The following is a 26,999-nucleotide window of genomic DNA, read 5'->3' on the forward strand; positions in this document are numbered from 1 at the left end:
GTAACAGAAAGAGCCATTTATTGCATTACACAATATTATTTGTTATTATTTGTTACAATTTCAAAACAATATTTGAATGAATGATCATTCCTTGAAAAACCTACGGTATTCAAGACGCTGACATTTCTGTAGAAAACATACAAGTAGGATGTTTCATGTTTTTCCTCCTAACATGGCTCATTTACCAAATGCATTTAACCACATTGAATTTAGATTTAGTATTGACCTCTTGTGTTAAGAAGCAGCTAATAATCTGTATAAATGTTATGGTTTCATCAATCAATGTAATAATAAAAAACATTGCATTGAGAATAATTTAGCAAAATGAAAATCCAATTGGACCTTTCTTCCTGTTGTTTCCATAAATTCCGGTTATGACTGCATAGAATACAGCTACGGATGAGATTTACCATTGAACTACCGCAAGAGTTAGGATTTATATTTTGAAGCCAGATGATGAGTCCGAGTTGGATATCGCCACATGCGCAACATCGTGAGACTTCCGGGAATGCTTGAGAACTAGACCAAGCAGACCAGGCCAGGGTTTGGGGTTTATAGAAGACCAAGCAGACCAGGCCAGGGTTTGGGGTTTATAGAAGACCAAGCAGACCAGGCCAGGGTTTGGGGTTTATAGAAGACCAAGCAGACCAGGCCAGGGTTTGGGGTCCGTGAGAGAAGAGAAAAATTCTTCCTTAGTTTTCTCGAAATCTAAAGACACAACTTATATTTGAGACAATGTCTTAAGTAGTTGAACATGTTATTACTGCAACCAAGTGAAAGTGACACGTTTTCATTTTAATCAAAAATACCTTTATATTAAAGGAGTCCCTTTGATTTGATGGTATGCACATGCGCAGTTCGGCACGTGATGACCGTTAAACCTGATGATGTGTTTCTGCACGAGCTTAGCTAGCCAACGTCGCCATGACATAGAAATCCCTGATCACAGTTGTAGGCTATTGGAGAAGCACATTTTTTACAACTTTTTTTACCACACGACCCTGCCAAGCCGCACTGCTTCTTGACACACTGCTCGCTTAACCTGGAAGCCAGCCGCACCAATGTGTCAGAGGAAACACCGTCTAGCTGGCTACTGAAGTCAGCTTGCAGGTGCCCGGCCTGCCACAAGGAGTCAATAGAGGGTGATGGGACAAGGACATCCCAGCCGGCCAAATCCCTAACCCGGACAACGCTAGACCAATTGTGCCCACCTCATGGGTCTCCCAGTCGCGGGCCTCAGCAACACAGCATGGGATTTAACCTGGGTCTGTAGTGACAACGCAATCACTGTAATGCAGTGCCTAAGACTGCTGCGACACTCGGGAGGCCTCATAGTGTACTGTATTTGATATCACTTAGATTTTCACAAAAAAACTATCAACGATTGCTTGTATGCATAGACACTGCTTCACAATGCTAGCTAGCTTGCAAAATCGACATCTAGGTAAACAAACAGTAGTGGACAATGTATTTAATCACATTTGTCCTATCCTGTAATCGCTCTTGCCACATAAATAAACTACAATGTATCTAATTAAAACGGCAGATATAAAATATAACCAAGCAGATTTGTCCTGCTAAATGCCATTGCAACCTAAATGTGGTATTTTCAAATTAAAACCTTGTCCTTATTGTCCACCCGTTATCTGCACATTGCAGTCTTACCTCTAGATAGCCACTGTCAGGGAGGCTAGCTAGCTATCACGTAAGTTATCTAGCTAGCTATCACGTAAGCTATCACGTAAGTCCAAACTCTTGTGTTAGTTCTATGGTAAATCTCACCGTAGCTGTACTTCATCAAGTCACACCCATTAATTCCAAGTGTTGGTGTTCCTGATGCATTCTGGTCTTCCTGTCTGGACTGTGCTGCTATGACAACACCACCTGGAGTCTCTTCTTCACATGACCAGGAAACCGACCAAACACTTTACGTTGATGAGGAACACCTGGATAAGTTTTATACTTCCGTTAAACTACAGTAGAAATGACACATGCTTAATTACTGCTTAATTTCCTTATCCATTCAATTCACTTTTCTCATCTCCCTCTACTTATCTAACTACTAGCAATTTTCCTGTGCACATCAATCTACGAGCAGCCCTGTTCTCTTGCACATTGCACTAAACCTTACTAGTGATGGAGGGGAAAAAAATCAATAATAGTTACATATCGCAATATAGTTTATTATATGGTTACATGAACCTTTAGCTAGCGCTAGTTGGCTGTACCTGTGCCAAAACTGGTGTTTTTCATCCTATAGCTTGTTTTCCATCGCCACTTATATTTCCCTGACTGATCAAAACTCATGTTCTCATGGCCCTCTGGTGAGCGATATGTCTGGAACATCAAATTGGGGGGAAAAAACACAGTATCGAATCGCAATACATATCGTATCGACACAAGTATGGTGATAATATGATAGAGGTGCCTCAGTATGATGGTGATATGGTATCATGAGGTCCCTCAGTATGGTATTGTGAGGTCCCTCAGTATGGTGATAATATGGTATTGTGAGGTCCCTCAGTATGGTGGGGATATGGTATCGTGAGGTCCCTCAGTATGGTGGTGATATGGTATCGTGAGGTCCCTCAGTATGGTGGTGATATGATATCGTGAGGTCCCTCAGTATGGTGGTGATATGGTATCGTGAGGTCCCTCAGTATGGTGGTGATATGGTATCGTGAGGTCCCTCAGTATGATGGTGATATGGTATCATGAGGTCCCTCAGTATGGTATCGTGATATTGGTACTGTGAGGTCCCTCAGTATGGTATCGTGATATTGGTATTGTGAGGTCCCTCAGTATGGTATCGTGATACTGGTATTGTGAGGTCCCTCAGTATGGTATCGTGATACTGGTATTGTGAGGTCCCTCAGTATGGTATTGTGATATTGGTATTGTGAGTTCCCTCATTATGGTATCATGATATTGGTATTGTGAGGTCCCTCAGTATGGTATCGTGATATTGGTATTGTGAGGTCCCTCAGTATGGTATCGTGATGTTGGTATTGTGAGGTCCCTCAGTATGGTGGTGATATGGTATCATGAGGTCCCTTAGTATGGTATCGTGATGTTGGTATTGTGAGGTCCCTCAGTATGGTGGTGATATGGTATTGTGAGGTCCCTCAGTATGGTGATAATATGGTATTGTGAGGTCCCTCAGTATGGTGATATGGTATTGTGAGGTCCCTCAGTATGGTGAAATATGGTATTGTGAGGTCCCTCAGTATGGTATCGTGATACTGGTATTGTGAGGTCCCTCAGTATGGTATCGTGATACTGGTATTGTGAGGTCCCTCAGTATGGTATCGTGATATTGGTATTGTGAGTTCCCTCATTATGGTATCATGATATTGGTATTGTGAGGTCCCTCAGTATGGTATCGTGATATTGGTATTGTGAGGTCCCTCAGTATGGTATCGTGATGTTGGTATTGTGAGGTCCCTCAGTATGGTGGTGATATGGTATCATGAGGTCCCTCAGTATGGTATCGTGATGTTGGTATTGTGAGGTCCCTCAGTATGGTGGTGATATGGTATTGTGAGGTCCCTCAGTATGGTGATAATATGGTATTGTGAGGTCCCTCAGTATGGTGATATGGTATTGTGAGGTCCCTCAGTATGGTGAAATATGGTATTGTGAGGTCCCTCAGTATGGTGATAATATGGTATTGTGAGGTCCCTCAGTATGGTGATAATATGGTATTGTGAGGTCCATCAGTATGGTGATAATATGGTATCGTGAGGTCCCTCCGTATGGTATCGTGATATTGGTATTGTGAGGTCCCTCAGTATGGTATCGTGATATTGGTATTGTGAGGTCCCTCAGTATGGTATCGTGATATTGGTATTGTGAGGTCCCTCAGTATGGTGGTGATATTGGTATTGTGAGGTCCCTCAGTATGGTATCGTGATATTGGTATTGTGAGGTCCCTCAGTATGGTATTGTGATATTGGTATTGTGAGGTCCCTCAGTATGGTATCGTGATATTGGTATTGTGAGGTCCCTCAGTATGGTATCGTGATATTGGTATTGTGAGGTCCCTCAGTATGGTATCGTGATATTGGTATTGTGAGGTCCCTCAGTATGGTATCGTGATATTGGTATTGTGAGGTCCCTCAGTATGGTATCGTGATATTGGTATTGCGAGGTCCCTCAGTATGGTATCGTGATATTGGTATTGCGAGGTCCCTCAGTATGGTATCGTGATGTTGGTATTGCGAGATCCCTCAGTATGGTGGCGATATTGGTATTGTGAGGTCCCTCAGTATGGTATCGTGATACTGGTATTGTGAGGTCCCTCAGTATGGTATCGTGATATTGGTATTGTGAGGTCCCTCAGTATGGTATCGTGATATTGGTATTGTGAGGTCCCTCAGTATGGTATCGTGATATTGGTATTGTGAGGTCCCTCAGTATGGTATCGTGATATTGGTATTGTGAGGTCCCTCATTATGGTATCGTGATATTGGTATTGTGAGGTCCCTCAGTATGGTATCGTGATATTGGTATTGTGAGGTCCCTCAGTATGGTATCGTGATATTGGTATTGCGAGGTCCCTCAGTATGGTATCGTGATATTGGTATTGCGAGGTCCCTCAGTATGGTATCGTGATGTTGGTATTGCGAGATCCCTCAGTATGGTGGTGATATTGGTATTGTGAGGTCCCTCAGTATGGTATCGTGATACTGGTATTGTGAGGTCCCTCAGTATGGTATCGTGATATTGGTATTGTGAGGTCCCTCAGTATGGTATTGTGATATTGGTATTGTGAGGTCCCTCAGTATGGTATCGTGATATTGGTATTGTGAGGTCCCTCAGTATGGTATCGTGATATTGGTAGTGTGAGGTCCCTCAGTATGGTATCGTGATATTGGTATTGTGAGTTCCCTCAGTATGGTATCGTGATATTGGTATTGTGAGGTCCCTCAGTATGGTGTCGTGATATTGGTATTGTGAGGTCCCTCAGTATGGTATTGTGATATTGGTATTGTGAGGTCCCTCAGTATTGTGTTGTGATATGGTATTGTGAGGTCCCTCAGTATGGTGATAATATGGTATTGTGAGGTCCCTCAGTATGGTGATAATATGGTATTGTGGATGTCCCTCAGTATGGTGATAATATGGTATTGTGGATGTCCCTCAGTATGGTGATAATATGGTATTGTGAGGTCCCTCAGTATGGTGATAATATGGTATTGTGAGGTCCCTCAGTATGGTGATAATATGGTATTGTGAGATCCCTCAGTATGGTGATAATATGGTATTGTGAGGTCCCTCAATATGGTATCGTGATATTGGTATTGTGAGGTCCCTCAGTATGGTATCGTGATATTGGTATTGTGAGGTCCCTCAGTATGGTATCGTGATATTGGTATTGTGAGGTGCCCAGCAATTCCCAGGCCTATGCAGTACCCTCTCCACTTTCCTCCTAATAACTCCATGTAGTCATTTGCCCTTTATACAGTATTTACCTAACAGCAGTGGTTCAGTCCCACTCTCTCCTTCCACGGAGGAGGATAGCGGGCGCTGGCGTCTCATCGTTGCCATGGTGCTCTCGGAGAAGCCGCTGGAGCCGGAGCAGGTGATACCCACGCCAAAGCCTGTCACTCCAATCGGAGCACAGTCACCTAGGAGACCATAGGTGACGCATTACGACATACCCGTCTAACGCTGACACAGCTATCGTCCCAAATGGCACCCTATTCTCTGGCTGCATTCCAACACTTAAGATTCCACATCCTCGCCCCTCAGCGAGGATGTGGAATCTGATGATGTATCATGACGTCTGACGAGTACACTTGCAGGGCAAGGGAGGAAGAAACTATTTTTAAATGGACCACCCTTGGCTGGAAATTAATTCATCCTGCGATGATTGTGTTTTTAGCCACCGGTAGTTTGTGGTGCTTTATATGTGCTACGGTCAATTATGACTGCATGTCTACTATAGAACTATTAATATACGGCTACTGTATGATAGATAGCAAATTAATGATCTAACTCACGTTGGCCTTCCTAGCTGGAACTTATGAAGGAAAATGTTTTCTACAATTTCCAAAAGCTAAACAAACAAAAACATAATTAATTTTACGAGACGTGTTTGTGCATTAGTAGCACAATTTAACTTACATATGTTTTTACTTTCTAAACTTTGTATATTGACTCAATATTGACGTTTCGGCTGACTTTTCTTAGTGAATGTACAATCATCGCTAATTGAATTATTGGGTGTTTCAGCCCCAACATAATTGTATACTCGCAAACTCCATTAAGAACGAGGGCTGAAGGGCTTAGGTTGCAAACTTCCCTTTCTTGGCTAATAATTTGGACCAACAACAAATATGGCCGTGGGGTTTCCCCCAAGGGCATAAGGCGAGGGTAAGTGGACAAGGGTGTCTTTTAGGAGTTGAACCGCAGCCTCTGTCTAAGGGCACTACTTTGAACCAGGGCCAATGGGGACGATGACACATTCTGCCTCTGCCTTTAACCTCCACTTTCCTCAAAGGCTATAATAATAAATCATGAATTCCGACAATGAGGCTATGAAACACACACTGAAAAACAATAAACTGTCCTGCTTAGTCAAAAAATAAATCTAAAACAATATTTACAATGTACATAATACTTATAGATCCCCCTGCACTGGACCCCTGTCCTGTCATTTGTTGGCTAGACACAGGAGTACACAGTACTATTGCGGTCACCTGGGTGAGGTCCTTTCCCAGTCTTCATGTGGCAGGTGAAATCCATGGGAGTGAACAATCGCTTCATGGGTGTGTCTGACTAGAAAACAAATAGCTGCTTTCAAGTCACATGTTAAAAGAAAAAGGATACTATTTGAACAAACACACCTAGATAAATAGTGGTAATATGTAACCTACACTACAGTAATCCAAGTTAAAACAAGGATAATAATATATTGTGTTGCCATAATTACCATGGCATTGTACAAAAAGGTAGACAGCTTTTATTTATTTAGCCCTTATTTAACGTGGTAAATGAACCCTCAACTGACTAAGCCTTACTGTAATGAGTGCGCTGCGAGTCGGGAAGCAAGTTCAATGACTACGAAACACACAACGCACCGACATGAAAACAGAGTCAATAACACCTGAGGAAAGAACCAAGGGGAGTGACAGATATAGGGAAGATAATCAAGGAGGTGATGGAGTCCAGGTGAGTGTTATGAGGTGCAGGTGCGCGAGGCGATGGTGACAGGTGTGTGGGATAATCAGCAGCCTGATGATCTAGAGGTCGGAGAGTATGCGTGACACTTACTGCTATTAGCCCACATTAACACGTTGAATAACATTTTCACTACATGGAACGAAAGATAGCCCCCCCAAAAGAATCAGTCCTACTGAGAGATATAAAACCAAATTATTTTACTTGTATTTAACCCCTTATTCTTTCCACTAAACTGTCTCCACATATACTTCCATTTATTTTTTAAACTGGTCACGGGGGGCCTTCGGACGAGTCTTGTGAGGCCTGTGGGCATCCTAGAGTAAAACAACCCACATGTACTTGTCCGTGACAGTCTCGTATTTGTGTGTAGCCCAAACTGCTCAGACGCTACATACATAACTAGACAGATCGGCTGTACTTCAGAGTAAAACGGAGAACACCATCGTGTTTGTGAGAGTCTCATCTTTCCATAGAGGGGTCGTATGCTATATCATGGTCTGACAAACGCCGCTCTAGCTCTGTCACCTTTCACCTCAGATGCAGAAGTGAAATATCGGCGGATGTGGTGGATTGAGACGCATCCAATGCAAAAACAGATCTCTAACTTAAATTGACAGATTTTAATGGGGATGTTTTTATTATGCTAATTAGATTTCCACAGGGGTGCAGACATCGACTCTAGGGGGCATTAAGAACACAGTCTCTTTTCCAATAACGAGTTGACCAAGGTAGAGCAATAAACCGCGCTGCAAAGCAGACAGCTCTGTACCCTTGATATAATGATAAGGGCATCTGCTATGCAACAGACAGTAATACAATCTCTTCTACTACCACTCCCACAGACAACCCCACCATGCCACCACTGTGTGTGTGTGTCTCGTACCCGGAGTGTGTGTGTGGTGTTGGGACGAGACAGGGACTCCAACAGCAGAGTGGGCTCTCTGAGGGGTGGAAGGATGGAGATGGGTACAGTGGTATGTCCTCCTTGCAGAATCCTCCCCCTGAGCTGTGAGAGAGAGATATAAAGCCCTTGAATTGAATTGAATTGAGAAAAGAGAGAGAGAGATAGAGATATATATATATATATATATATATATATATAGCCCTTGAATTGAAAGAGAGAGAGAGAGAGAGACCAAAGTTCACTTGCCCTACAGCAGCACACACCTGCTCTTTGTACTGGAAATACGCATGTTTGCAAGGTCAGCCAAGCCAACACATATTTGCTTTCCATGTCCATTCGAATGCAAGGAGCGGAATCAATATGGTCATTTACGTTCGGTCAGAATGACAAGTCATTTAAAAGACATGTCATCATTACCCATTTATTATGGTATTCAGGCAAATGTAATTTACTATAACCTGCATTAGAATTGACACATTGATATACTAACTTCCTGTACTGACATTTGAGTACATTGACGAAACAGTAGGTCATCTGGTACCTGCATGGGTGCAGCAGTACACACTGAGGTTTCCAGCTCTGATTGGTCAGCATGGAGGAGGGGGAGGAGCCTCTGGTTCTGTATTGAACTGAGAATTGGGGACGGTTGTCCTTCTGTCACTGTGGTCCTACAGTACAAACCAGGACAATTACAGCCTTGTTATGATAGTTGGACAGCAGGTAGCAATGGGGCCAGTAACTGAAAGGTTGCTGGTTCAAATCCCAGAGTCAACTGGGTGAAAAATCTCTCGGTATGGCTATGAGCAAGTCACTTAACCATAGCTGCTCTGGATAAGAGAGTCTGCTAAATGATGTAACACTTCTCTAGAACAAAACTGCAATTTTATTGACCTAAAAATGTCAATATTACCATAACCAAGTCCTAATCATTTACATTTACATTTAAGTCATTTAGCAGACGCTCTTATCCAGAGCGACTTACAAATTGGTGAATTCACCTTCTGACATCAGTGGAACAGCCACTTTACAATAGTGCATCTAAATCATTTAAGGGGGGGGTGAGAAGGATTGCTTTATCCTATCCTAGGTATTCCTTGAAGAGGTGGGGTTTCAGGTGTCTCCGGAAGGTGGTGATTGACTCCGCTGTCCTGACTCCGCTGTCCTTAATCATTTAATGTAGTTGCATATACCAATTATTATTGTGTTGCAATTAAACGTCAGGCTAGCTTACTTATTAATATATACAGTAGAAATCTCACAGTCTGGTTCCTCTGATGACCTGGTGTCTGGGGACAGTGTGTCTGGGGCTGAGGCAGCTCCTGGCCCTGCCCCTGGAGCTGGTACTTCTGGAGGTGGAGCTGGGTCTGGAGCAGATATGGAGCCTGGGCAGGGGCAGGCCTCGCTGGGCTGGGCGTGGGGCTCTGTGGGAGGGCGTACTACATGCTCTCCTGGATGGAGACATAGTGGGGGCTGGAGCTCTGCTGGGTCTGTCCTCCAGATCACAACTATAGAAAAGTTTTTAAAAAGTAGTGATACTAATGACATTACTTAAAGTCATACCAGTGTGTCAATTTCTTTTCTAATCTATTTTAGATGTTGGAGTTCTTATTTGTACTCATATCAAAGCCTAACAGAAAGGCTGCATCCCAAATGGTACCCTGTCCAGCCCCAAAGAGAAACAGGAATGTTTTGTTTGTTCAGGATCAGACCCGAGCTTATAGCTGGGGATTCAGACAGACTTACTGAGACTTCTCTGCAAATCCATGTTGTCTTTGTTGAAGAGGCTTAGCTTGGATTGTCATAACACCATTTAAATTAATCGTGAAGGTACTTGATACCTGAGAGGCCTAGAAAAAAAAGAAGTAAGTAAATATAGCTCAAGGCTTGTTTTAAGGGGGCCTGGGCTCCTCTTTTGAGGCCATTGTAATAATTGTATTTGAGATAAATGTTAATTCAATTGAATGGTGTTGTTGCCAGAAGTGCACAAGCTTCTCTGGAGAGTCAATTGCAGCAGCTGACACTGTTTTGGTGGCTGGCAGACTTCTCACCTGTGTACTGGGGCAACAGTTGGACCACAGCAGCATGCTACGTGTGTTGGAGCCCCTGGAGAGAGGGACACGCTGACATTTACTGTTGATGTGAGGAGAGGGATCACCCAAGACTCCACCAAGAGCCTCCAACACTCCTCTGTGACCTGCTCCACCTCCGGTAAAAACAAAATACTTGATTGCTGTGTATAATAGGCATATCGTCATCGGTATTCATGTAGTTCTATGGCAGCTCTGTAATACAGTGGTTTGTAGATAGACAGACCAGTGATTTGTCTCTGCCAGTGTTTGTGGAGGAGCTCCCCCAGAGAGTTCACCACCTCCCTCCACATGTCATCAAAGGCCTCGTCAGCCACGGCATCCCTGATACAGGTGTGGGGAGACACAGGGGGTACCCCGGATCTCCCTGCTGCCCCCACAGATCCCGAGACTCCTCTCTGACTCACCCACTCATCCTCCCTGGGGAGAGAACACTGACGTCACGACACACTGGAGCAATAAGGCCTTTGTTCCACCCACCGGCTTGCACACAGACACACGCACACTCCCTCTCTCTCTCTCCCACAGGCTGTTACATGCTTCAACATAATCTTGAAATATTATGCTTAGAAAGTGAAGTTCAAATGCCTTACGTGTCTTTGGCATCATAGGCAAGAAATTCCTCCATCCTTCCCTCTGCCTCGTAGACCTCTTCTTGTAGAAGGGATGAGTGATCACAGAGAGAGTGGGAGAGAGGGGTTGCCCCCTGCAATGTGCAGGGAGTTGGGGAAAGACCGTGACCTTCAACACATAACCTGCAGTCAGGAAAGCAGATTATTATGAGTACAGTGCCTTGCAAAAGTATTCATCCCCTTTGCATTTTTCCTGTTTTGTTGCATTACAACCTGTAATTTAAATAGATTTTTATTTGGATTTCATGTAATGGACATGCACAAAATAGTCCAAATTGGTGAAGTGAAAATGCATGCATATGTATTCACCCCCTTTGCTATGAAGCCCCTAAATAGATCTGGTGCAACCAATTACCTTCAGAAGTCACATAATTGGTTAAATAAAGTCCACCTGTGTGCAATCTAAGTGTCACATGATCTTAGTATATATATACACACACCTGTTCTGAAAGGCCCCAGAGTCTGCAACACCACTAAGCAAAGGGTACCATCAAGTAAGTGGCACCATGAAGACCAAGGAGCTCTCCAAACAGGTCAGGGACAAAGTTGTGGAGAAGTACAGATCAGGGTTGGGTTATAAAAAAATATCAGAAACTTTGAACATCCCATAGAGCACCATTAAATCCCTTATTTAAAAATGGAAAGAACATGGCACCACAACAAAGCTGCCAACAGAGGGCCGCCCACCAAAACTCACAGACCAGGAATGGAGGGCATTAGTCATTGGCAACAAAGAGACCAAAGATAACCCTGAAGGACATGCACAGCTCCACAGGGGAGATTGGAGTATCTGTCCATAGGACCACTTTAAGCCGTACACTCCACAGAGCTGGGCTTTACGGAAGAGTGTCCAGAAAAAAAGCAATTGCTTAAAGAAAAAGCAAACACGTTTGATGTTCACCAAAAGGCATGTGGGAGACTCCCCAAACATATGGAAGAAGGTACTCTGGTCAGATGAGACTAAAATTGAGCTTTTTGGCCATCAAGGAAAACGCTATGTCTGGCGCAAACCCAACACCTCTCATCACCCCTGCCAGGTCGCAGTTGTAAATGAGAACTTGTTCTCAACTAGCCTACCTGGTTAAATAAAGGTGAAATAAAATAAATAAATAAACCCAGAGAACTCCATCTCCACAGTGAAGCAGTATCATGCTGTGGGGATGTTTTTCATCGGAAGGGACTGGGAAACTGGTCAGAATTGAAGGAATGATGGATGGCAATAAATACAGGGAAATTCTTGAGGGAAACCTGTTTTAGTCTTCCAGAGATTTGAGACGGGGACAGGGGTTCACCTTCCAGCAGGACAATGACCCTAAGCATAATGCTAAAGCAACACTCCAGTGGTTTAAGGGGAAACATTCAAATGTCTTGGAATGGCCTAGTCAAAGCCCAGACCTCAATCCAATTGAGAATCTGTGGTATGACTTAAAGATTGCTGTACACCAGCAGAACCCATCCAACTTGAAGGAGCTGGAGCAGTTTTGCCTTGAAGAATGGGCAAAAATCCCAGTGGCTAGATGTGCCAAGCTTATAGAGACATACCCCAAGAGACTTGCAGCTGTAATTTCTGCAGAAGGAGGCTCTACAAAGTATTGACTTTGGGGAGTGAATAGTTATGCACACTCAAGTTCTGTTTTCTTGTTTGTTTCACAAGAAAAAAATATTTTGCATCTTTAAAGTGGTAGGCATGTTGTGTAAATCAAATGATACAAAATCATTTTAAATCCAGGTTGCAAGGCAACAGAATAGGAAAAATGCCAAGGGGGTGAATACTTTCACAGGCCACAGTATATCTATTTCAGACAGAATTCATGCTATGTTGCCAGTAAAAAAATATGTCACTGTTTATATACCAAAGGTATTTTTCATTGTAATGACCCAAGCGGAGCCTTCAGAGGGTTACGAAACAATGTGAAGTACAATAGCTCTTCACAGAACATAGGGCTATTTACATTGATGTCAAAATATTTACCCCTGATACTAACCTCGGTTGAGCGTCCTACTGGAAGCTAAATAGCTCCTTGTTAAATAATGATATAATTAAGTTTGAGGTTAAACCTCTGCTCTCACACTTTTGGGAAAGAGCTTGTGAAGAACAATCTTATCGCAAAAACTGGGAGCTCTTTAAATTTGAAGTGGCCAAAGACCTTAGGAAATCTGGTAGTAATCTTGCTAAGACCAGAAGAGCTAAGGAGGAAAAGGTGATCATAAAGAACTTCCCTTTCATAGAGGTCCCCAGCTGGCCTCTCAGGGGAGTAGAACATGGAACTGATTGAGTTACAAAATAATCTGGATAATAAATACACACACATAAATAAACTGGGTAATATATATAGATTAAATAAACTGGATAATATATATAGATTAAATAAACTGGATAATATATATAGATTAAATAAACTGGATAATATATATAGATTAAATAAACTGGATAATATATATAGATTAAATAAACTGGATAATATATATAGATTAAATAAACTGGATAATATATATAGATTAAATAAACTGGATAATATATATATATATAGATTAAAAGCAGAAGGAGCCTTTATTAGATCTAGGAAAAAATGGCTTGATGAGGGAGAACAGAATTCATCCTATTTCATTCTACAAATAACACTATCCATAATTTAAACATTGATGGTGTTATTACAGATGACCAAACAAGACTTGCTAACTACTCTAGCAATTTTTACTTAACATTAATAAATGTGAACCTATGGCTGTCAAATATTGTGTGACACCCTCATATTATGGTATGCCAGTGAAAGAAGCGCTTCGATATTTAGGCATAACCATTAATAAGGATTAGAAGTCTAGAGGCTTACTAAATGTTAACCCTCTTATTAAAAAAACCCAGAAGATGCTAAATCAATGTCTACAGAGGGATGTATCTTTAAAAGGAAGAGTCCTAATAACCAAGGCTGAAGGTATCTTTTTTATCTTGGGGGTAAAATAAGCAAAGACATAGACCAGATGCTTTTCAACTTTCTGTGGAGAAACCCAACTGTTGTAATGAACACTTATGAGTATGGTGGGCTGAATTATCTGGACTTTACTACCTTAAATAATACTTTTAAAATCAATTGGATAAATTCATTCCTAATAAGACCCCCTTCTATGTGGAAATGTATTCCTCGTCATGTCTTCTCTACTTTTGGTGCCCTTAACTTCATGTTGGTTTGCAATTATATTGACACATTTCCAGTGAAACTCTGCTTTTCATACTGTACCTCCTAGCCCAAATGTCCTTTGTATATTCTTTATATAAACAGTTGAAGTCAGATGTTTACATATACCTTAGCCAAATACATTTAAACTCAGTTTTTCACAATTCCTGACATTTAATCCTAGTAAAAATTCCCTGTCTTGGGTCAGTTAGGATCACCACTATTTTAAGAATGTGAAATGTCAGAATAATAGTCGAGAGAATGATTTATTTCAGCTTTTATTTCTTTCATCACATTCCCAGTGGGTCAGAAGTTTACATAAACTCAATTAGTATTTGGTAGCATTGCCTTTAAATTGTTTAATTTGGGTCAAACATTTCGGGTAGCCTTCCACAAGCTTCCCACAATAAGTTAGGTAAATTTTGGCCCATTCCTCCTGACAAAGCTGGTGTAACTGGTGTAACTGAGTTTGTAGGCCTCCTTGCTCGCACATGCCTTTTCAGTTCTGCTCACAAATGTTCTACTGGATTGAGGTCAGGGCTTTGTGATGGCCACTCCAATACCTTGACTTTGTTGTCCTTAAGCCATTTTGCAACAACTTTGGAAGTATTCTTGAGGTCATTGTTCTTTTGGAAGACCCATTTGCGACCAAGCTTTAACAGGGATAGGTCATCCCGCTAGCGAAATTGTGCGCCCCCCAATTTCATAACATCCGGTGAAATTGTGGGGTGCACAATTCAAATAAATAATCGTAATATAAACCATTCATGAACATACAATTATCTTATATAATTTAAACGCTTACATTATTGTTAATCTAACTGCGTTGTCCGATTTACAATAGACTTTACAGTGAAAGCATACCATGCGATCGTCTGAGGACAGCGCCAACATCAACATATTTTCAACCAGCACAGGCTTCAGAAAATTAAAATAGCGATGAAATAAATCACTTACTTTTGAAGATCTTCCTCTGTTTGCAATCCCAAGGGTCCCAGCTACAACATGAATGGTCGTTTTGTTAGATAAAATCCTTCTTTATATCCCAAAAAGTCAGTTTAGTTGGCGCCATCAATTTCAGTAATCCACTCGTTCAACATGCAGACAAAGGAGTCCAAAAACCTACCGCTAAAATTCATCCAAACAAGTCAAACGACTTTTATATTTAATTCTCAGGTTCTCTAAAATGTAAATCTGCTAAATGACTTAAATGTAAATGTAAATAAACTATAATATTTCATATGGAAAGTAGTATGTTAAATAGAAAAGCAAAATTAGTAAGTGCGTGCCGAAAGACTGATATTGTTCCGGTGCTCTCTTCACCAAATCTCCAAATTCTTGCTTGTTTTTCAAAAGACAAGCCTGAAATCTTCAATAAAGACTGTTGACATCCAGTGGAAGCCATAGGAATTGCAATCTGGGAGACGGAATTACATAGGGCCCATAGCTTTCCATTGCAAGAGCCTGGGACCTAAAAAAAACAGTATCTGGTTGGTTTTTCTTCAGATTTTCATTTGCCATATCAATTCTGTTATAGTCTCAGATATTATTTTAACAGTTTTAGAAACTTAAGTGTTTTCTATTCAATGCTACCAATTATATGCATATCCTGGCTTCTGGGCCTGAGTTACAGGCAGTTTACTTGGGGCACATCAGTCAGATGGAAATTCAGGAAACTAGACACTATCCCTAAGAAGTTCTTCCTGACTGATGTCTTGAGATGTTGCTTCAATATATCCACATAATTTTCCTACCTCATGATGCCATCTATTTTGTGAAGTGCACCAGTCCCTCCTGCAGCAGACCAGAGGACATTTCTCCAGAAAGTACGATCTTTGTCCCCATGTGCAGTTGAAAACCGTAGTCTGGCTTTTTTATGGCGGTTTTGGAGCAGTGGCTTCTTCCTTACTGAGTGGCCTTTAAGGTTATAGGACTCATTTTACTGTGGATATAGATACTTTTGTATCTGTTTCCTCCAGCATCTTCACAAGGTCCTTTGCTGTTGTTCTGGGATTGATTTGCACTTTTCGCACCAAAATACGTTCACCTCTAAGAGAGAGAATGCGTCTCCTTCCTGAGCGGTATGATGGCTGCGTGGTCCCATGGTGTTTATACTTGCATACTATTTTTTTGTACAGATGAACGTGGTACCTTCAGGCATTTGGAAAGGATGAACCAGACTTGTAGAGGTCTACAAAAAAAATCCTGAGGTCTTGGCTGATTTCTTTTGATTTTCCAATGATGTCAAGCAAAGAGGCACTGAGATTGAAGGTAGGCCTTGAAATACATCCACAGGTACACCTGAAATTTACTCAAATGATGTCAATTAGCCTATCAGAAGCTTCTAAAGCTATGACATCATTTTCTGGAATTTTGAAAGCTGTTTAATAGCCACAGTCAACTTAGTGTATGTAAACTTCTGACCCACTGGAATTGTGATACAGTGAATTATAAGTGAAATAATCTGTCGGTAAACAATTGTTGGAAAAATGACTTGTGTCATGAACAAAGTAGATGTCCTAACCAACTTGCCAAAACTATAGTTTGTTAACATGACATTTGTGGAGTGGTTGAAAAACAAGTTTTAATTACTCCAACCTAAGTGTAAACTTCCGACCTCAGCTGTACCTGGGTTACCCATGTACTTTTTGTATCGATTTGTTGTTAATAAAGAAATATGCACATTTCTTTGTTGCTAAAACAATAAAACTAAATTCTGGGACAAGTTTTCAGAGGCATCGAAGGATTTTTTGTAAGAAAATACCACAACCATGACTGTGTCTCGATGCGGGTTTTCATGTACCACATTTTTTACTCCCTGCACCTTTCAGATAAAAAAAAACAGAAGGCACTGTATAAGGCAGACAGTATGGTAAAGAAAGTCAGGTTATGATATAAAAGGGATTTTAGTTAGCTATGGTCTGAGAAAACATCAAGGTTGTTTAAATCTTTCAGAGTGTACTTGGATTAGGTCTTTTGGCATTTCTCCTTACTAGATCATTTCTAGATCATTGTTTTGGATCACCTTTGAAAGCATACTGTGCTACCACCTGCATTGTATTCATACCATACTACAGTATGTGTATTTATGCAGCCAGACAGTCATTCTCCCACTAGTCTGGCTCCCTCACTGAATCCTGAACAAACAAGGCTGTAATAGGTGTGTTTAAGTAGGTGTGTTTAATAAGGTAAATCCTCGTTTGGAATTGATTAGTAAACAAACAACTGTGTTGCCTGGAGACAGACTGCCTGGATGTTATTCCAAGAACCATGGCAGATTATGCCATCTGTCCCATAGCTGGCCCACTGCCACAGAGCTCACCTCCACAACACCACACCTGAACACACAACCATAATACCACTCCTCCAAAATTCGCATGTCTGCTCTGTTGCCATGGGAAACCAACTGAAGCACCATGAGATGCTAGCGTCATGTTGTTGTTTTTGTGTAGTATACACAAGGAGCCAGGCCTTACTCTCCAGATTTCTCCCTCTTGTCCACACACGGGGGCAGCACTGCACTCCCTCTCCCTCCACTGGCCTCCACTCTCCTGTGAACGTACTGAAACCCTTCCTGATTGGGCGACTCCAACTGATTACCCAGAATTCTGTGAAGGAAAGACAGAAACAATATAAGAAAGTATTGGAAAGAGACACAGAGGGAGAGCCAATTCAATTAAACACTTTCACATGAAGGCCTTTATTTGCATCGCAACTGGCACCCTATTCCCTCTGTAGTGCACTACACTTGACAGGGGCCCATAGGGTAAAGAAGTGCAGTATAGATAGGCATTTAGGACGTGGCCATGCTGTTGGTGTACCTGAGGTGTGGGGAGTGTCCGTTCCACTCCTGACACTCCTCCTGCAGTCCCACGGAGCTGCTGTTCACCCTCCCTTCATACAGCAGCTCGTCCACATCACTGAATAGCTGACGCACACGCTGGGTGTTCACTCTGTCAAACTCCTGAACACACCACAGGAGGCACACACTCACAAGACCTTCTTTACTGCAAAGGGCTCTGTGTGTGTTTTTATTTTACCTTTATTTAACTAGGCAAGTCAGTTAAGAACAAATTCTTATTTTCAATGACGGCTGATGGGTTAACTGCCTGTTGAGGGGCAGAACGACAGACTTGCCAGCTCGGGAGTTTTGAACTTGCAACCTTCCGGTTGCTAGTCCAACACTCTAACCACTAGGCTACCCTGCGTGTGTGTGTGTGTGTGCGTGTGTGCGTGCTCATACATCATATCTCCATGAGTAGAGAGAGCTCTGTTCAGTAGAGAGGCCTGTATCGCAGCTCTGAGTCTCAGACCAGCAGGTGAGGAGTCTCTCAGGGGTCACTCCTCCACAGGAAGACTGGTACGAAGACAACTTACTGGAGGAATACATTAGCATCAGAGAAGACCTCACCCACACTGGTTGCATCCCAAATGGCACTCTGTTCCCTATATATTGCACAACCTTTTGACCAAGGGCTCTGGTCAAAAGTAGTGGTCAAAGGTAGTGCACTATAGAGGGAATAGTGTGCCATTGGAGAAGCAGACCTGGTTGTACATTATGAAACAAGTTGTTATATAAAATGTTACTTATGGCTATCTTTTAAATCTACTGTTAAAACATTTACTACCGATTTCTATCATTGGAAAATTACAACGTAACACATGATTGATTTGAAGCACAGTACCTTAGCTGACTTGCAATGGCCACTCCTTGACTGCCTCGGGTGAAGAGGGAAGGGTTTGAGAAAATGCTCTTCTCGCTAACCAGCTTTTTCCTGGAACAAATGCAAAGAAAAGCTGACAATGTTTAAAAGTTTTTGCTTTGAGGGGAAGTATAGTAGGTAGGTAGATGGAAGGCAGATGAGGAAGTTCCATACATATGTGATTATCTTGCATACATTATACATACCACATACACCACATAACAGTCAAGTCACACCTGATACGTCACCTCCATGCTTACCTGATGAGTGACAGTGCCAAACAGATGTCCCGTTCAAAAGGACACCAGCAACATTAGCACGATGATGGTAACAAACCCTCACCCAGCCCGTACAACAGCACCCCAGCCAGCTTTCTTCCACTGACTGACTACCCCCCTAATCCTCCTGCTAGTTATGACATTAATAATTCATCCTGAACAAGGCACGGTAATAAATATGCCGACAATTACATGCCTGAATGAGTTAGTCTACTACTTCATCTTTTGTTGTTTGTTTGAAATAAAGAAGGACAGACAGAATTAGAATAAAAACATTGAAATATATATTTTAAATTCATATCCACATGTCATATTGTTTCACTTTCTTGCCTAATATGTCCCTGGATTCCATTTAAATGTCTCTTGTACACAATGTAATCCAAGGAGAGAACAGCACAAACTGGTGTGAGGTTAATGTACACTGTCTGATAATGCCATTTCTAGTCCATGCTGAGTTTTCAGCTGGGATAATGAACCGTGTGTCCTGACACTATTGCAACATACACAGCATGCTACAAATATTACAGTGAACTATATCATAGAGCAATGGAACTGTTAAACCGCTGAAAAGTCATTACAAGATGGAAACTGAAACCAAATCAGTGCTCGACTTGGACTGAAATAGGTGCCGGTACTCATTTTGGGTGCTGGTACTATTTATATTTAGGTGCAAGAGCTACACAAATACTTTGTGCTAATATTCTATAAAGAGGAACAGGAGCTCAAGCTGTGGAAAATGTCAGGTGCCAGTTCTCAACTCCGGTGATCTCCTGCCCAAGTCAAGCACTGAACCAAATGTCATTGAAACTAGACACCATCAGGTGATACAGATGAATGGAGTGAAGATAAATGTCTCAAATATGCATTTTTTATAATCAATTAACTATAGCTTCCTTACAAAAAAAACACGACTTGACTTACCCTATGATGATGAGTGCCCTGCCCCTGCTGTGTTCCCCTAGCCTACAGTAGTCTGTGTGGAGCGGGTGGACCAGCAGTGGGAGGCTGGAGCCAGGCAGGGCCCCCAGGTTGAGGGAAACACCCTGGGTAACGGCAGCCGCAGGCATCTACTCTCCCTCCCTAGAGGTGCCTGGAGCCAAAGAGCCAGGGGTTGTCCACTGCCTCCTCCTCAGCTGTCTGACCCGGCTGTCCACCCCAGCACTCTGCCCGGCACACCTCAGCCCACACTCACGCATCTCCAGCCAAAGGTTCCTCCTCTCCTGCCTCCTCTCTGGCTGGTACAATAAAGGTCAGAGCAAACCCCAGGGTGCTGGCCATGCACAAGGTGACGGTCTTCTCATCTTCCCCCCCACCTCCGACGCCCCCCCTTCAGATCACCAGATGACTCTGATACCTTCTTACGGTCTGACCATGGTTGAAACTCCCTGCTGACATCTCTCCTCTCTTTCTCTATCCCTCCCCTCCCTCTCCTGTCTATCCCTTCCTCCCTCTCATCTATCCCCCTCCTCCTACCCCCCCTCCTCCCGTCTATCCCTCCTCCCCTCCCTCTCCTGTCTATCCCTCTCCTCCCTCCCGTCTATCCCCCTCCTCCCATCTATCCCTGCCCCTGCTCCCGTCTACTCCTACTGTCTATCCCTCCCCCTCCTATCCCTCCTCCTCTTCCCGTCTATCCCTCCTCCCCTCCCCGTCTATCCCTCCCCTCCCCCGTCTATCCCCTCCTTCCCATCTATCCCTCCCCTCCCATCTATCCCTCTCCTCCAGTCTAACCCTCCCCCTCCCCCCTATCCCTCCCCCTCCCTCCCGTCTATCCCTCCCCTCTCGTCTATCCCTCCCCTCTCGTCTATCACCTCCTCCCTTCTATCCCTCTCCTCCCATCTATCCCTCTCCTACCTCCCCTCCTCCCATCTATCCTCCCCCCCTTCTTCCTCTCTCTCCCCCTTCCTGCTCTGTCTCTTCTATGTCTATTGGTCTGCTGGGGACAGGCAGTTCAGTGATTCATTAGTTGCATGCGTGTGCACACACACAGACACAGACACACACACTTACTAGTACACCATATCACTGCTATGTCTTCATCTCTCTTCCTACCTTTTCCTGTTCTGTTTCCACTCATCTCTCTCTCATTCTTTTCTCCCTGAATCCTTCTCCATCCCATAGCAACAAATGCTATCCACTCATCTCTCTCATTCTTTTCTCCCTGAATCCTTCTCCATCCCATAGCAACAAATGCTATCCATACATCTTTCTCTCATTCTTTTCTCCCTGAATCCTTCTCCATCCCATAGCAACAAATGCTATCCATACATCTTTCTCTCATTATTTTCTCCCTGAATCCTTCTCCATCCCATAGCAACAAATGCTATCCACTCATCTCTCTCTCATTCTTTTCTCCCTGAATCCTTCTCCATCCCATAGCAACAAATGCTATCCATACATCTTTCTCCCATTCTTTTCTCCCTGAATCCTTCTCCATCCCATAGCAACAAATGCTATCCATACATCTTTCTCTCATTCTTTTCTCCCTGAATCCTTCTCCATCTCATAGCAACAAATGCTATCCATAAATCTTTCTCTCATTCTTTTCTCCCTGAATCCTTCTCCATCCCATAGCAACAAATGCTATCCATACATCTTTCTCTCATTCTTTTCTCTCTGAATCCTTCTCCATCCCATAGCAACAAATGCTATCCATACATCTTTCTCTCCGTTTCCTTATTTCCTTGGCTCCCACAGCAACAGTTGAGCCCCAGTGAGTGGAAGACCGGTCGGTCCCACCTGTGGTTCAGTAGAGCGTTCATGTGGAAAAACCACACCTTGCTATCTTTGGCATTCTCTCCCCCTGGGCAGAGAGTAGCAGCACAATGAAACTGCTGTCCTCATCATTTTTCTATAGCTCGTTCATTAAAATAATAAATGCACAGAGGAAAAGATGCATGTGGGGGAAAAGCTTCATTTCCACAAAAGGAATCAAACTTAACTTGAATGTGAGGGGGATCCTGTATACTTCCTGTAAACACCACACACTACCACCCTCTAGTAAACAAGAACAAAACCCCTCCTGTGTGGTATGGATGGCAAAGGAAAACTAATTAGCGAGAGAGTGATGCAGGCGGCTTAACGGTTGGTGGAGGTCAAAGAGGAGGGTGGACATCGCAGCCAGACAGCTCACATTTCCCTCACAGAGCAAATGCCAAACCAGCCGAACACAACCCAGCCAACACAAACCAGCCGAACACAACCCAGCCAACACATGCTCATCAAACTTTCAGCAACAGCACGGGTACAGAAAGGCCCGCCTAATTGAAATGGAGTCGTTTTCTCCCAGGCCTTTGTGAGGCAACAATAGTACAGTGATTTCATAGGGCTTGAGCAACCATCCCTGTGAGATCTCTGCTGCTCCATATCTGCTTTTCTGTCAATTGAGTGACCACCAAGGTTATTATAGTAAATGAAAACGAAAAGTAAATCATGAAAAAACTATTCAGTAAACTGAAATAAAATGATTAACAAACCGGTTTGAAAAACTAAAACTATACTGAAACTATTATCTTTGACACTAAATCCATTCAAATAAAATAAAAACCAAAATGAAGTATTTTCATTTTTTTTTTTTCATTTTTTAGGGGGCAAAAATCAAATGGGGTTTTCAACTTTTTTTTCTGATTGGGTTTTCAAACTTCTTATTCTGGCGGGTCACATGGACACTGACTTTGTCATTTAAAAGGTAGACTCAGCAAGATGGCGTTGAAATAAACATGTAAACATATCACACACTCACAAACTGAAATTATAATAGTATGTGTGTACGTTGTACAATCAATTAGTGAGAGAGCACCTCAAATATTACATTTATTTGTATACAGTATATCCACCGTCCACATAAATCCCTGCAAATCTGTTCTTGTTTCAGTCACGTCTTTGGTCACGTTCGCATGGTTATACAAAGACTCCCTAATGCGTGACAATAGAGCCTTCCACAGTGCAGGCGACGGCTGCGTGGTGCAGCTGGTGAGATCAACTGCAGAAACTGGCTGTCAAAACGTCATGTCCTTTAATTGCATGATATTTGTAAAGTAAATGTAGGTGTAAAGGATGTCACATTACTTGCTTAGTGAGTACCCCTTCCTCATAATTCGGCTCACACCGAGGCTCGACCCCAGGACCTCTGCCATGCTAGCACTAGCGACCAGCCTTCTGAAGTGTGTTACCAGTCTGCGCCAGGCTAAAAGATAGCAATTCTCTGGCGGGGACACTTCAGGCTGCGGAGTACGTTTTACACATTCCCATGTGCTACGCAGTCCTCAGTCAGACAATTGTCATCCCCAGAATGCCAAGTAGCCTGAGTAGCCAAGTAGCCTGTCCGAGTAGCTTGGCGGTTGGAAGCATTGAGCCATTAACCGAAAGGTTGCTGATTTGAATCCCTGAGAAGGCACGGTGGATAAATCTGCCATTCTGCCGTTGAGCAAGGCAACTAACCCCCTGCAACAACATACTGCTTTCCAGTCAACATCGATTAAGGCAGCGGAAGACATATTTTGGTTGAATGCATTCAGTTGCGCAACTGACTAGATATCCTTCCCTTCAAAGTGGCAAAATGTGACATAACAAAAAATATACAACACATAAATGGCTCTGAGCCTCTCATCCATAGGCTACTTTCTGTTAATGTGCATCATGTGATTTTAACCAATTATGAGTAGGCAGTGCCTAATAATTCCCTTCTAATTGTCTACTAATTGGTTGTTGATGTCCTTGGAAACACATATCTTCCTCTCTTTTTGACTGGCGTGTTGCTGGAAATGATGAATATGAACATTTTTGAAACTTCCCAGAACCCTCATTCTCTATTCTTTTCACAAGAGGTCACTAAAATATAATTTATCAAACTGCTGGAGCGTCACTTTGCCTAACCCCGATGCATTACGTTACCACACAAAATATAGCAGACATACTACTGCCGTGATTTCACTTAATTCCATATTCATGTAATGGCTACAACTGAGAGACTATTTAACAACAATTATATAAACTGGATGGTTCGAGCCCTGAATGCTGATTGGCTGACAGCAGTGGTAGATCAAACCGTATACCACAGGTATAACAAAACATTTAGTTTTACTGCTCTAATTTGGTTGGTAACCAGTTTATAATACGTAGCAATAAGACACCTCTGGCGTTTGTGATATATGGCTAATATACAACGGCTAAGGGCTGTTGTCGTCGTGCATAATAATAATAATAACTATCCCTTAGCAAGGTATATTGGCCTTATACCACACACCCTCGGGCCTTATTGCTTGAAAATATAGCCCGCATTAACGTTCTTTTCAAATCAAATTAAGTGAATGCAATAGCAGTCCCTCGTCTCATTATCTGAGACAGATAGGTACTCAGGGGGTATTTAAGCCGTAACTATGCCTTAACCATGCTATCAGGGTAGATGGAGCAATTAGATATAGCTGTGGCAAAGGAAAGACTACACCTTGATTCTCTGACATTAGCCCTGTATTAATTAGTCATATCAAGATGCCATTGAGGGACAAAATAAATTAAATATTGAGAGCTTTAGTTTTACACTTGGTCAGTGGCTTACTAATGAACCATGGTCAACTCTCCCTTATTTATGTTTTCTTTGTCCAAAGGAATAAAACAAATCTGTAGAATTTAAAGAGTGCTTCTGCTTCTATTCCGATGCGTGTAAAACAACTCAAATCTGAACAGATGGAGCAGACCAGTTGATGAGGAAATTAATAAAGGGGTCAGAAGACATCTGCACATTTTACGTTTTTTTTCATTAACCTCCATAGGCGGCAGTGCTTGACTTAGAACGGAAAGTGTCTGGCGAACGAGATAAGAAGTTCTATCAACTTCACATTAAACAACAAATACTTACACAGTGGAAGGTGCGTATCACAACATTTTAAATAATTCCACAAAGCAAAAGTATTTCCAACTTTTGGTTGTGATAAATCAGAAGAAGAAAAAGCTTAAATTTATGCATTTAGGGATTCTTACTTTGAACTGTCATCCTTCTGTTGCATCGGTTGCAGTCTGCTTGTGCTCGGCCTCTTCCATTGATACTGATCTCTGTCAAGCAGGAACCATTTGTCGGAGTTAAGATACATTATTTCTAACAAACACTCCATGGGCTATGGAGCCTGCAGATCCTTTATATGCGTTGTCTGTGCCTGGACCGTCATGAAAAAAGCCCAAACTCGTCCTAGTCCCTACTTTCAACTGATCCCAGGTCGGCTCGGTGTCGAGAGACGTAAACTATGAATGGGAATGCGACCGCAGCCTCGCATCCCAAATGAACCGAGCCTGGCAGCACGTGTGCCTGCCAGATGCAGGTGGTTGCTACGCCAAACAAATGTGGGGGATCTGATTGGACCAAGGAACTTCGCTACTGTATCAGGCTTTGATCTAGCCTACTACATCAAATACTTTTACTGAATGTATTGTATTCCTACATTGCATTCAATATGTTAGTTGTAACCAAAGTAAAATAGGACCATGTTGGTATGCGATAAAACAGACGAGTTACAGTGCCTTCGGAAAGTACTCAGACCCTTTGAGTTTTTCCACGTTTTGTTACCTTAGTCTTATTCTAAAATGTATTACAAATAAATACATCCTCAGCAATCGACACAAATTATAGCATAATCACAAAGCGCAAACAGGTTTTTAGACATTTTTGCAAATTTATTAAAAATCCAAATTTAAAATAGCTTATTTTTATAAGTATTCAGACACTTTGCCATGAGACTCGAAATTGAGCGCAGGTGCATCCTGTTTCCATTTATTAATGTTGAGATGTTTCTACAAATTGATTGGAGTCCACCTGTGAAATTCAGTTGATTGGGCATGATTTGGAAAGGCACACACCTGTCTATATATATATATATATATATATATTGCCTTGCGAAAGTATTCGGCCCCCTTGAACTTTGCGAACTTTTGCCACATTTCAGGCTTCAAACATAAAGATATAAAACTGTATTTTTTTGTGAAGAATCAACAACAAGTGGGACACAATCATGAAGTGGAACATCATGAAGAACAAGGAACACACCAGGCAGGTCCAAGATACTGTTGTGAAGAAGTTTAAAGCCGGATTTGGATCCAAAAAGATTTCCCAAGCTTTTAACATCCCAAGGAGCACTGTGCAAGCGATAATATTGAAATGGAAGGAGTATCAGACCACTGCAAATCTACCAAGACCTGGCCGTCCCTCTAAACTTTCAGCTCATACAAGGAGAAGACTGATCAGAGATGCAGCCAAGAGGCCCATGATCACTCTGGATGAACTGCAGAAATCTACAGGTGAGGTGGGAGACTCTGTCCATAGGACAACAATCAGTTGTATATTGCACAAATCTGGCCTTTATGGAAGAGTGGCAAGAAGAAAGCCATTTCTTAAAGATATCCATAAAAAGTGTTGTTTAAAGTTTGCCACAAGCCACCTGGGAGACACACCAAACGTGGAAGAAGGTGCTCTGGTCAGATGAAACCAAAATTGAACTTTTTGGCAACAATGCAAAACGTTATGTTTGGCGTAAAAGCAACACAGCTCATCACCCTGAACACACCATCTCCACTGTCAAACATGGTGGTGGCAGCATCATGGTTTGGGCCTGCTTTTCTTCAGCAGGGACAGGGAAGATGGTTAAAATTGATGGGAAGATGGATGGAGTCAAATACAGGACCATTCTGGAAGAAAACCTGATGGAGTCTGCAAGAGACCTGAGACTGGGACGGAGATTTGTCTTCCAACAAGACAATGATCCAAAACATAAGGCAAAATCTACAATGGAATGGTTCAAAAATAAACATATCCAGGTGTTAGAATGGCCAAGTCAAAGTCCAGACCTGAATCCAATCGAGAATCTGTGGAAAGAACTGAAAACTGCTGTTCACAAATGCTCTCCATCCAACCTCACTGAGCTCGAGCTGTTTTGCAAGGAGGAACGGGAAAAAATTTCAGTCTCTCGATGTGCAAAACTGATAGAGACATACCCCAAGCGACTTACAGCTGTAATCGCAGCAAAAGGTGGCGCTACAAAGTATTAACTT

At 42.4% G+C, this 26,999-nt stretch overlaps 1 protein-coding gene across 1 annotated transcript; it reads right to left on the reverse strand.

Annotated features, from left to right (window-relative positions):
* Nucleotides 1-6: 6 nt before the first annotated feature.
* fam149a (family with sequence similarity 149 member A) lies at nt 7-25,051 on the reverse strand. Its single transcript, XM_064972652.1, has 16 exons — nt 24,942-25,051; nt 18,670-18,759; nt 18,228-18,360; nt 17,806-17,948; nt 17,461-17,592; nt 12,273-12,296; nt 10,773-10,934; nt 10,406-10,599; nt 10,141-10,295; nt 9,836-9,939; nt 9,352-9,597; nt 8,634-8,721; nt 8,072-8,194; nt 6,705-6,783; nt 5,475-5,630; nt 7-1,946 (listed from the first exon to the last, which is right to left on the reverse strand). Exons 1-16 carry the CDS (start codon nt 25,049-25,051, stop codon nt 1,870-1,872), a joined length of 2,016 nt encoding a protein of 671 aa, XP_064828724.1. The 3' UTR covers nt 7-1,869.
* Between the last annotated feature and the right edge of the window lie 1,948 nt (nt 25,052-26,999).

The sequence above is a fragment of the Oncorhynchus masou genome, chromosome 9, assembly GCF_036934945.1.
Source record: "Oncorhynchus masou masou isolate Uvic2021 chromosome 9, UVic_Omas_1.1, whole genome shotgun sequence".
NCBI lineage: Eukaryota > Metazoa > Chordata > Actinopteri > Salmoniformes > Salmonidae > Oncorhynchus > Oncorhynchus masou.